The sequence below is a fragment of the Hippopotamus amphibius genome, chromosome 15 (genome assembly GCF_030028045.1).
Source record: "Hippopotamus amphibius kiboko isolate mHipAmp2 chromosome 15, mHipAmp2.hap2, whole genome shotgun sequence".
In the NCBI taxonomy this organism is placed as follows: domain Eukaryota; kingdom Metazoa; phylum Chordata; class Mammalia; order Artiodactyla; family Hippopotamidae; genus Hippopotamus; species Hippopotamus amphibius.
The window spans coordinates 18,267,317-18,278,270 of NC_080200.1; the positions used below are offsets into that span (position 1 = coordinate 18,267,317).

Sequence of the window (10,954 nt, forward strand, 5' to 3'; positions counted from 1 at the left end):
TGTTCCTTGAGCTTCCAAGAATTTTAGGACCAGCATGTCAGTTTCTACAGAGAAGCCACCTGGTATTCTGATAGGACTACCATAGTCAATTTGTATATCAGTTTGGAGAGCATTGCCATCTCAGTGGTGTTATTAAGTCTTCCAGTCCATGAATATGGGATGTCTTTGCATTTATTTAGATCTTCTTTAATGTCTTTCAACAATGTTTTGTAGTTTTCAGTATATAAGTTTTGCACTTTGGGGTTCTTAATTCATTCCTAAGTGTTTTATTCTTTTGATACTATTATAGATGGAATTGCGTTCTTTAATTCCATTTCTGGGTGGTTCTTTGTATGTGTATCAAAATACAATTGATTTTTATATGTTGATATTGTATCCAGTAACTTCACTGAAGTTGTTTATTAATTCTGATAGTTTTTTAGTGGATTCCTTAGCATTTTCTGTATATAAGGTCAGTCATCTGCAAATAGACATAGTTTAACTACTTCCTTTCCAATCTGGATGCTGTTTAATTTTTTTTTTCCTTGTTTAATTGCCCTGGCTAGAACATCCAACACAATTTTGAAGAGAAATATCTTCTTGTTCTTCATCTTGGTGGAGGAGGAAGCATCAGTCTTTGACCATTAAGTATGATGTTAGCTGTGGATTTTTCATAGGTGCCGTTTATCTCATTGCTAAAATCTCTTCTGTTCATATCTTGTTGAGTGTTTTATGCTGAAAGTGTATTGAATTTTGTCAAATGCTTTTTCTGCATTTATTGAGATGATCATGTGGTTTTGTTTTTTATTCTATTGGTATGGTATATTATATTGACTTGGGGTGTTAAGCCACCGTTGACATTCCTAGGAAGAATCCTGCTTGGTCATAGTGTATAGTTATCTTTTTTAAATAAATTTATGTATGTATGTATTTATTTTTGGCTGCACATTGGGGCTTTGTTGCTGCACGTGGACTTTCTAGTTGTGGTGAGCACGGGCTACTCTTTGTTGTGGTGTGTGGGCTTCTCATTGTGGTGGCTTCTCTTGTTGCAGAGAAGGGGCTCTAGGCATACTGGCTTCAGTAGTTGTGGCTCACAGGCTCTAGAACGCAAGCTCATTAGTTGTGGCGCGCGGGCTTAGTTGCTGCACAGTGTGTGGGATCTTCCTGGACCAGGGAGCAAACTCGTGTCCCCTGCATTGGTAGGTGGATTCTTAACCGCTGTGCCACCAGGGAAGCCCCTATATTTCTTTTTATATGTTGTTGGATTGGCTTTGCTAATATTTTGTTGAGAATTTTTGCATCTGTATTTGTAAGAGATATTGGTCTGTGTTTTTTGTGATGTTTTTGGTTTTGGTATCAAGGTAATACTGGCCTCAAAAAATGAGTTGGAAAGTTTTCCCTCCTATTGTTTGGAAGTTTCGGAAGAGGTGGTATTAAACTGGTAGAATTTGCCCCTGAAGCCATTTGGATCTGGGCTTTTCTTTGTGGGGAGCTTTTTTTTTTCTATTACTAATTCAATTTCCTTACTTGTTATTGGTCTATTTAGATTTTCTATTTCTTCTTCTCCCTCTTCTCCCTCTTCTCCTCCCTCTCCTTTTTCTTCACCATGCATCTTTCAGGATCTTAGTTCCCCTGCCAGGGATTGAACCTGGGCCCTGGCAGTGAAGGTGCTGAGTCCTAACCACTGGACCCCCAGGGTATTGCCTCTGTTTTCTCTTGAGTCAGTTTCTGTAGTTTGTGTCTTTCTAGAAATATGTCCATTTCATCTATTATCCAATTTATTAGCATACATTTTTTTCTAGTGTTCCTTTATAATTCTTTTTATTTCTGTAATGTCAGTAGTCCCCTTCTTTCATTTCTGATTGCTGTAATTTGAGTCTTCTTTTTTTTTTTTTTTTTTTTTTGGTCACTCTTCTTAAAGTTTTGTTAATTCTGTTGATCTTCAAAAAGAACAAACTTATGGCTTCATTGACTTTTTTTTCCTTTTTTTTTGTTCTCTGCTTCATTAATTTCTACTCTAATCTTCTGCTTGCTTTAGTTTCTTTTCTATTTTAATGTAGGCATTTATAGCTATAAATTTCCTCTGAGTACTGCTTTCATTGTGTCCCATAAGTTTTGGCATATCACGTCCTCATTTTCACTCGTCTCAAGTTATTTTCTGATTTCCCTCTGATTTCTTTTTCTTAGACCGATTGGTTATTCAGCTGTGTGTCATTTAATTTTCACATATTTCTGAATTTCCCAAATTCCTTTCTGTTACTGATTTCTGGTTTTATTCATTGTGGTCAGAGAATATACATTCTGTTATTTTGGTCCTTTTAATTTACTGAAGCTTATTCTGTGGACTAGTATATGGTCTATGCTGTGCCTTGTGCATTTGAGAAGAATGGATGTTCTGCTGTTGTTGTGTGGAGTGTTCTATAGATATGTTATGCCTGTTTAGTTTTATATTGTTGTTCAAGCCTTTTAATTCCTTGTTGGTCTTCTGCCAAGTTGTTCTGTGCATTATTGAGAGTGGGATATTGATATCTCCAGCAATTGTTGAATTGTCTGTTTCTCCCTTTATTTCTGTCAATTTTTGTCTTATATATTTTGGTGCTCTGTTGTTAGGTGCATCTATACTTATAATTGTTATATCCTCCAGATGGAGTGACCCTTTTATCATCATAAAATGTCTCTTTCTATCTTAGTAACATTTTTTGTTTACACTCTATTTTGTCTGGTATTAGTATATAGTATAGCCAGTTAATTTTTCTTATGGTTGATGTTTGTATATCTTTTCCCTTCTATTTATTTGTATCTTTGAATCTATTGGATCTAAAGTGTATCTCCTATGGATAACATATAATTTGATCTTATTTTTCTATCCAGTTTGACAGTCTCTGCCTTTTGATTGGATTGTTTAATCCATTCACATTTAATGTCATTATTAGATTTACATGGTTCCTCTATTCTCCCTTTACTGCTTTCTTTGTATTAAGTATTTATTCAGTATAACATTTAATTTTTTTAATGGTTTTTTTGCACTGCATTTGGGGGCATTATTTTCTTAGTGGTTTCTCTAGGCCTTACTTTATGCATATTTAACTTTTCAACTTTTACTGTAGATACAATAACTTACTTTCAATGAGATTGTTTTTCCTATGTACTTCTCTCTATGTAGGAGGTTTTTGTCATACAAAGCAGTACATCTGTATGTGTTATAAACCCAATAATGTAATACAATGTAATTATTACTTTATATAATTTGTCTTTTAAGGAAGCTGACAGAAGAAAGGAGAGGAGTTACATATTTCTAGCTTTTGTTATATTAGCCTTCTTATTGCTCCTTTCTGGTTCTCTTCCTTTGAATTCTTCCTGTGGATTGAAGTTACTGTCTGTAGTCATTTCCTTATTAGCCCAATACAGTTTTACTCCCTCAACCTTCTTTGTGCTGTTATTGGCAAATATATTACATTTCTCTATGTTACAGGCCAAATAATACAATTATTTATATATATTTAGAGCTGTATATATATTTTTAATGTTTAAATATGTGTACAGTTTTATACAACTCCTTTTTAAACCAGTTGAGAAGACAGGAAATATTGCATTTATAGTGTTTTTTGTAATTACATAATTACCTTTATTGTTCTTTCATGTGGATTTGCATTACTGTCTGGGATCACTTTGAGCTTGCAGAACCTCCTTTGGTATTACTCATAAGGTGTGCTACCAGCAAACTTTCTCAATTACTGTTTGTTGCAGAATGTTATTATTACTTCACTTTCAGTTTTGAAAGATAGCTTTTCTGGGCACAGGATTTTTGGTTGACGTTTTTTTCTCTGAGCATTTTACGTATGTTATCCCACTGCCTTCTGACCTCATTTCTGATGGGAAGTCAGTTTTTAATGTTATTGGGGTTCCATTTTAAGTAAGGATTCATTTTTCTTTTGCTGCTTTCAAGATTTTTCTCGTCTTTGGCTTTCAGCATTTTTTATTATTATGTGTCTTTTTGTGCATCTTTTTGTGTTTATTTGGAGTCTTTTGAGCCTCTTGGATGTGTAGATTAAAGTTTTTATGAGATTTAGGCAATTTTCAGCCATTACTTCTTCAGATATTTTTTTCTGCTCCTTTCTCCTCTTCTGGTACTCTCGTTATGTGTATACTGGGTCACCTAAAGGTGTCCAGGATTGTCTGAGACTATTCATTTTTCTTCATTCTTTTTTGTCTCTGTTCTTCAGATTGTATGATCTCTGCCAATCTACAGATTTGCTAATTCTGCCAGTTCAAATCTACTTTTGAGCCGCTCTAGTGAAAGTGAATTTTTCATTGCAGTTGCTTGTATTTTTCAGCTCCAAGATTTGTATTTGTTTCTTTTTTATAATTTCTGTCCCTTTACTGATGTTCTCTATTTGGTGAAACAGTGTCATCATATCTTGCATGTCAAGCATGGTTCCTTTTAGTTCTTTAAACATATTTATAATGGCTGCTTTGAAGTCTTTGTTAAATCTGACATCTGGCCATTGGCACAGGCAGTTTCTGTTGTTTGCCTGCCTTTTTTCCTGGTTGTCAGTTTCCTTTGCATGTCTCATAATTTTTGTTGGAAACTAGACATTTTCGATAATACATTGTGGCAACTCTAGGTACTAGTCCTCCCCCACTCTAGGTCTTGTTGTTGTATTTGCTTGTCAGTTTAGTGAACAGTGAAATTATTTTAGTGAAATCTCTTTCATCCTGACAGTGTAAAGCCTCTGATACTGTGCCTTGGAAGAGGAAGCCATAGGCAAGTGCACAGACATCCTGGGATGATGGTAGTTTTTATATGGTTCTAGATGTCTTTTTCCCATACTACACCAAGCTGTTAATCTCCACAAGTTGTTGGCTGTTGTTTTCAACAATGCCTAGAGGCATTAAATTGCTCTAATCCAATTAAATTGCTTTAATCCAATTAAATTGGGCTTCTTTACAGGGATGGTTTTTTGTGTTGTTATTTTGTTTTAATTTTTTAATTTATTTTTGGCTGCACTGGTGTTCGTTGCTGCCTGCAGGCTTTCTCTAGTTGTGACGAGCAGGAGCTACTCTTCTTTGTGGTGTGCAGGCTTCTCATTATGGTGGCTTCTCGTTGTGGAGCACAGGCTCTAGGCATGTGGGCTTCAGTAGTTGCTATATGCAGGCTCAGTAGTTGGAATGCACGGGCTTCAGTAGGTGGGGTGCATGGGCTCAGTAGTTGTGGCTCATGGGCTCTAGAGCGCAGGCTCAGTAGTTGTGGCATACAGGCATAGTTGCTCCGTGGCCTGTGGGATCTTCCTGGACCGGGGATTGAACTGCGTGTGGCAGGCGGATTCTTAACCACTGCGCCACCAGGGAAGTCCAGGGATGGTTTTTTTTGGGTCATTGAGATTTATCTGAACCCGGGAAGGTTCCTCTTACCTATTTTACTGATTCTCTCTGGAGACAGCTGTGGGTTAGTTTGTGTTGCTTATCAAATATACCTTCCTTTTAATTGCTTTTCTCCACACCTTCCACTGTTTTGAGAGCCCTTAGTCTTGAACTTCCCCACACTCTTAGAAATGACGTAAGTTCCTTTGGGAAGAGAGTTGAGAGCTCATTGTTTTAAGGTATGCCTTTCCCCCTGGGCAAAATCTCTGAGCCCAGGCTTCTGAGCTGGGAGTGGGACAGAGTCTCTCTTGACTCTGCTGCTTTAGAAGAGATGGGATGTGGAGGCACCTGTAGTCTCTGGTCAGTTTGGTTTGGTTTGGCTCTCTGGGCATGGGACTTCTGCTTTATGAACAAGCCAGCGCAAGAGCAACGTAAGGTTAAGTCTCCGTTCCATGAGTAGGGCTAGATAGAAGGGAGCCCCCACCTCTCAGCTGAATTTGCCCAGAACTTAGCCTCAGCAGCAGGCCGTTTGGGGCAGGATGAAAAGTGTTAGCATCCTGCTTCTTCTGGGAAGATATATCCGTCAATGGTGATGAGCTGAGTAGAGAGGAAGGCCTGTGTTCTTGGCAGCACTGTCTAGAGGGGAGTTTCTGTCACATTGAGCTGGGGAAGGCAGGGAAGCAACTGGTCATGTTTTAACCACCACAATTCATGCTCTTGTTACTGAGTTTTAGTAGCTTTTCCTCACTAAATATTTTCTTCATTTGGTGTGTGTCCTTAGTACCATTTCCAAAGATTTTAAATAGTTGTGGGTTGTTTTTTTTAATAGTTTTTATCAGTTTCACTAGGGAGCAGGTCCATGGAGCTTCTCAGGCTGCCCTGCCAAATTCCTGTCCTCTAATTCATTTTTAGGAGCTCTTTTTAACCTTAATTCCAAAAATCTGGTAAGGATAATAATGAAGTGAAACTGTAGGTTAGTTTATTAAAGAGTAAAAGTGCTAAGTAAAATATTAGTAATTATCAATCTAGTAATGATTCAGATGTGTGACACTAAGTAAAATTTGCTTCTGGAATACAAAGATGGTTCAATAAGAAATCAGCAACATTATCAGTATAAATACTGGAACTGAAAACGGTTTATATGCAAATAATGTGATTATATTCCTAGAAAAGCTGAATGATTCCAGCAAAAAATGTTCTTAGAATTAACAGAATTTGGTAAGGGGTTAGGATTCAAGATGACATACCAAAAGCAGTAGTTTTTCTCCATTTTAGTAGTAATAACCAATTAGAAACATAAATGGGGGAAAATCTATTCACAATAACCACAAAATGTGTGAAATAACTTGGAATGTAAAGAAGAAATGCATGGGATCTTAAACTTCAAGGATATGAAACAAGACCTCAGTGAATGGAGGGAAGTACTGAGTTCTTAGATGGGAGATTTAATAGCAAAACAAAACCATTTTATGTTAGACAGTGCAACATAGTGCAATTCCAGTTACAATCTGGAGAGGGGGACTGGCTGAAATTATTTTAAAGTTATATTTGTAGAGTTAAGTCTAATAGCCAAGGAAATTATACAAAGTGCAGTGAGTTCAGGGACTTGCTGTAACAGATGTAACCTATACAGGGCCACTGCAATTGAAAACAAGTGATAGTGTCATAGTGATTAAAAAAAATAAAAAGAGGAGAACCAGAGTAGTCTAATGAAAGATGTCAGTATGTTTTGGAACTCAGTATTAATGTCAGTTACAGGTCCCTTATCAGAAATGCAGATATTTTTTAAATACCTTTTGGATTTCAGAACAGCTACATGGTATGATTCTAACATCCCCAGCAGGCTCTGGGAAAGTGCGAAGACGGTATAAAAATATAATGTCAGCTCATATTTTGCCACCAAATTAATTTTAGGAGAAAAGCTTTTCCTTTTGGAGTTCAGATTTGTGGATAAGGGACTGTAGACCTCTATGTCAATTCAGTGGGAGGAAACAATGGTTTATCTTATACATTTCTGGAAAGGAAAGTTGGATTCCTACCTCATACCATATATTAATTTCTCAAAATCTTAAGTGGGGGAAGAAAGAACACAATTTAGAAGATTGTTTATCTTGACATTAAAGGAAGCCTTCCTGAACAAGCTAGGAAACCAAGAGACCATAGAAGAGATGACTTCATAGAAACGCTGAGCAGGTGGCCCAGTGTGCATATCGGATTGCTGGTGGGCAGGGAAATGCCCCAAGAGGCAGCATACATTCTTTCCTCTTTCCTTCTACAGTAAAAGTATCCAATAGTGCTTAATATCTAATGCTGATGGAGAAGCAGCGGACAAGTGCATTGTTTTAGTGCAGGTGGAAGAAACACAACCTACTATGTTTTTGCAGAGTACTCAGGCACTATTACTTTGGGGAAGCTCTTTAGTAGCATTAAAAGCACTAGCATGGAAGAGTTTAAGTTTATTCTGGTGGTACGTGGTTATAACTTTTTGTTGTGTTGGTGGTGGTGTTGCGCTGGGTCTTAGTTGTGGCAGGTGGGCTCCTTAGTTGCAGCTTGCCGGCTCCTTAGTTGTGGCATGAGAACTCTTAGTTGCAACATGCATGTGGGATCTAGTTCCCTGACCAGGGATCGAACCCAGCCCCCTGCACTGAGAGCACAGAGTCCTAACCACTGGACCTCCAGGGAAGTCCCAGTGTGTAGTTATTGTAGCAATCTAAAAATGTAAGTGTGCCTCAGTTGGGAGACATTCTGGTGTGTCCATCTGTGCACCTAGAGGAAGGAGGATAATGTGTTGGCAAGTGAGTAGTATCCTAATTGTGCATCTTTTTTTTTTCCATTCATAAAACTTTTATTCCACTTAAATGAATTTAATACACGTGTCTTAACAATTATGCTTGGATTGTTCCTGAAAATCTCATAAAACAAAGCCAAAATCTCGTTATTTCCATGTTAACTACTTTTACAGCACATGCATGTTAGGCAAGTATCCAAAAAAAAATCACATAAGCTAAAAAAACTAAAAAGTTAAATATATGGGTTTTTTATTTTACTCTTATGCTTGATATACATGAAGTAATGGATATCAAGCAATTCATTTTTATTGCATCTTGTACATTTGTTCTTAAGTTGCCTAAAACATTTAAATACAAATAAAATGAGTGTAGCAAAAATAACAAAAGCAAACAGCAGGTAACTTTACAAATAATGGAATGTGAACCGTTTCTGCCCTTATGCAGAGTAAATTGGGTCACAACTAAAGGAACATTTCTGTAGCTGTCGTCACGTAGTGTGCACATTGAGACAACTGAGCATTCCACAGACAACACGTTTTAACACATAATATCCATGGGATATCCATTTCTACTACAGCCTTGTAAGTGCTCCAAACCTTAAGGTATCCACAACTACACCTGTGACTGGAACCAATTATCCCTTTTATTCCCTACAAGGACAAACCAATATGTAGGCAGTTTTCTTTTGTGCATCTTTAATTTGTTTCATTTTGAGCATGCATGAGAACTATTAATATTTTCCCCAAGTAGTAGAGAAAAATGTGTAAAGAAAAAAGATGAAGGTGGGGAAAGGGAGTAGAAACAGAAAGTGAGATAACTTACTGAAACATGATGTAAAGAGTTGGCTAGGGCTGAGTAGAGGTCCTGGAGGTCAGCTTCCCCACCCTTCCAAAAATAGCTTTACTTTTTTTTTTTTTTTTTTTTTCTGTTTATGGCTTTATACTTGCATTACCATTACTTGCATTAATGATGGAAGTAAGAGTTGTCTTCACTCTCACCACGGAGAAAATCATGGTAGCATTTTGGTGTAAATCTTCCCAGAAGAAAAGGCTCTGGCATGCCATGCACTGTCCCATCACACATCTTTCTTATGCCAAGAGAGAGATAAGCCCTATTTTAAGGACCGCGTGGTGTTCTTTTGAATGTCTGGTTTATTTAACCACTTTTCCACTGAACAACATTAAGGTGCTTTCCAATTTTTCACTACTGAAACCAGTGTGCATGCATGTTTCTAATTTTAAACTTAGGCTAGACTCTAGGAAGGAATTAATGAAAGAAATTTCTACTTTTAATACATTCTATCAAACTGATTTTCAGAAAATAAACAGTTGAGCCCCTCACAAACAGAGTATAAGTGTCTCTTTTCAGCCTTTACATTTGGGGGTATAATTCTTCATCCTGGGAATCCTATGGATTAAAAGGATGTGTATCACTTAAATATACTGTTTGACATTTGTATTCCTGCTTTTATATCCTCCCTGTTTATCCTAAAGAGTTCTGTGCGTTTTAGGGCAATTGCCCCCTTGTTAGGAGTTGCACATTTTGGTTTTTAGTAGGTTTTTTGATTTGTTCACTGCTTTTAATTTTTAAGTAAGCAAGTCAGATTTCTGCAGTGCAGCTGTAAAGACATATATCTTTAATCAGTTACATACAGTAAGTATAGGGTGGAAAGATGGAGCATTTAAGCAAAGATCAAATCGGGTCGTGGCTCCATGCTTGTAAAGTGGACCCACTCTTGTACCCAGGGGTGCACTTACAGACCTACGCAATCTGGTTGTAGTTTTTGGCGGTGCTGGGACCCCAGGTGGAAGGTGGATAAGTGTGCGGTGGATAGTGACTGGGCTCTGCCAGATCCGGCGGGGTGGGGGTGGGGGGCTTTTGGATGCCTGGGGCAGCCTCTGCAGCCCTGCCTGCCTTGCCCGCAGCTCATGATGGAGCAGTCTAAGAAGTCCTCGCTCATGGTGGCTCGTAGTATCCTTAACAACAAGTTAATCAGCAAGAAGCTGGAACGTTATCTGAAGGTGAGGTGCACGCCCCTGGCATACCGACCCCGTCCCCAGCCCCGGGTTCTGGTCCTCCCTTCTTCAAGTTTCCCGCCCCTCTCCGCAGGGCGAGAACCCTTTCACCGACAACCCAGAGGAGGAGAAGGAACAGGAGGAGGCCGAGGGCAGTGCGCTGGATGAGGGGACGCTGGTCGAAGCCGCAGGGGTCACGGAGGGTGCAGAGGGCGCGCCGGCGCAGCCCCCCGTGCCCCCGGAGCCGGCCCCCGGGGCCGCGTCCCCACCCCCACCGCCGCCCCCGGAGGAGGACGGGGAGGAGCCCGTGCCCCTACTGGGCGGGGCGCTGGAGCGCCAGATCCGAGGCATCCCAGGCCTCGACGTGGAGGCTGATGACGACGAGGAGGGCGGAGGGGGCGCTCCATGACCCTGGTCCGGGGCGGGCAGGGCCCGCGTGCCCGAGGCTGGAAACCGAGTCTAATAAAGTTCTTTCCATCCTACCGCTTTCTTACTCTTTTGTCTGTGCGCTATGCGGTCCGCGTTGGCGGGTGTCCGTTCCTCGCCGCTCGGTGGTGCACGCCTGCGGGTAGAACCCGGGGGTGGGGGGCGGGCGGCGGGCGAGTTGCGCCTGCGTACTGGCGGGGAGGAGGAAAAGGGACACGCCTGCGACGGATGAGGCACCGCGGTCCGGACCAAAACTCCCAGGATGCTACGAACACCGATCCGGAACAACCGGAAGGCCGGCTGGGGTGATGAAGGCGGGCCCGCCGTGAACTCCAGCCAATGGTAGGCCGTGGAAGGGGTGACGTATGTGTCTCGGCTACACGG

At 40.0% G+C, this 10,954-nt stretch overlaps 1 protein-coding gene across 3 annotated transcripts in view; it reads left to right on the forward strand.

The window, feature by feature from the left end:
• The window catches only part of AKAP8L (A-kinase anchoring protein 8 like), a 31,424-nt gene extending 20,800 nt beyond the window's left edge, over positions 1-10,624 (forward strand). For all 3 annotated transcript variants that reach the window (XM_057710337.1, XM_057710338.1, XM_057710339.1), the window contains 2 exons: positions 10,055-10,150; positions 10,239-10,624. In XM_057710337.1, coding sequence (XP_057566320.1) covers positions 10,055-10,150; positions 10,239-10,553 — 411 coding nt within the window. In that variant the 3' untranslated portion in view covers positions 10,554-10,624. The remainder of the gene's footprint in view (positions 1-10,054; positions 10,151-10,238) is intronic.
• Positions 10,625-10,954: the final 330 nt, after the last annotated feature.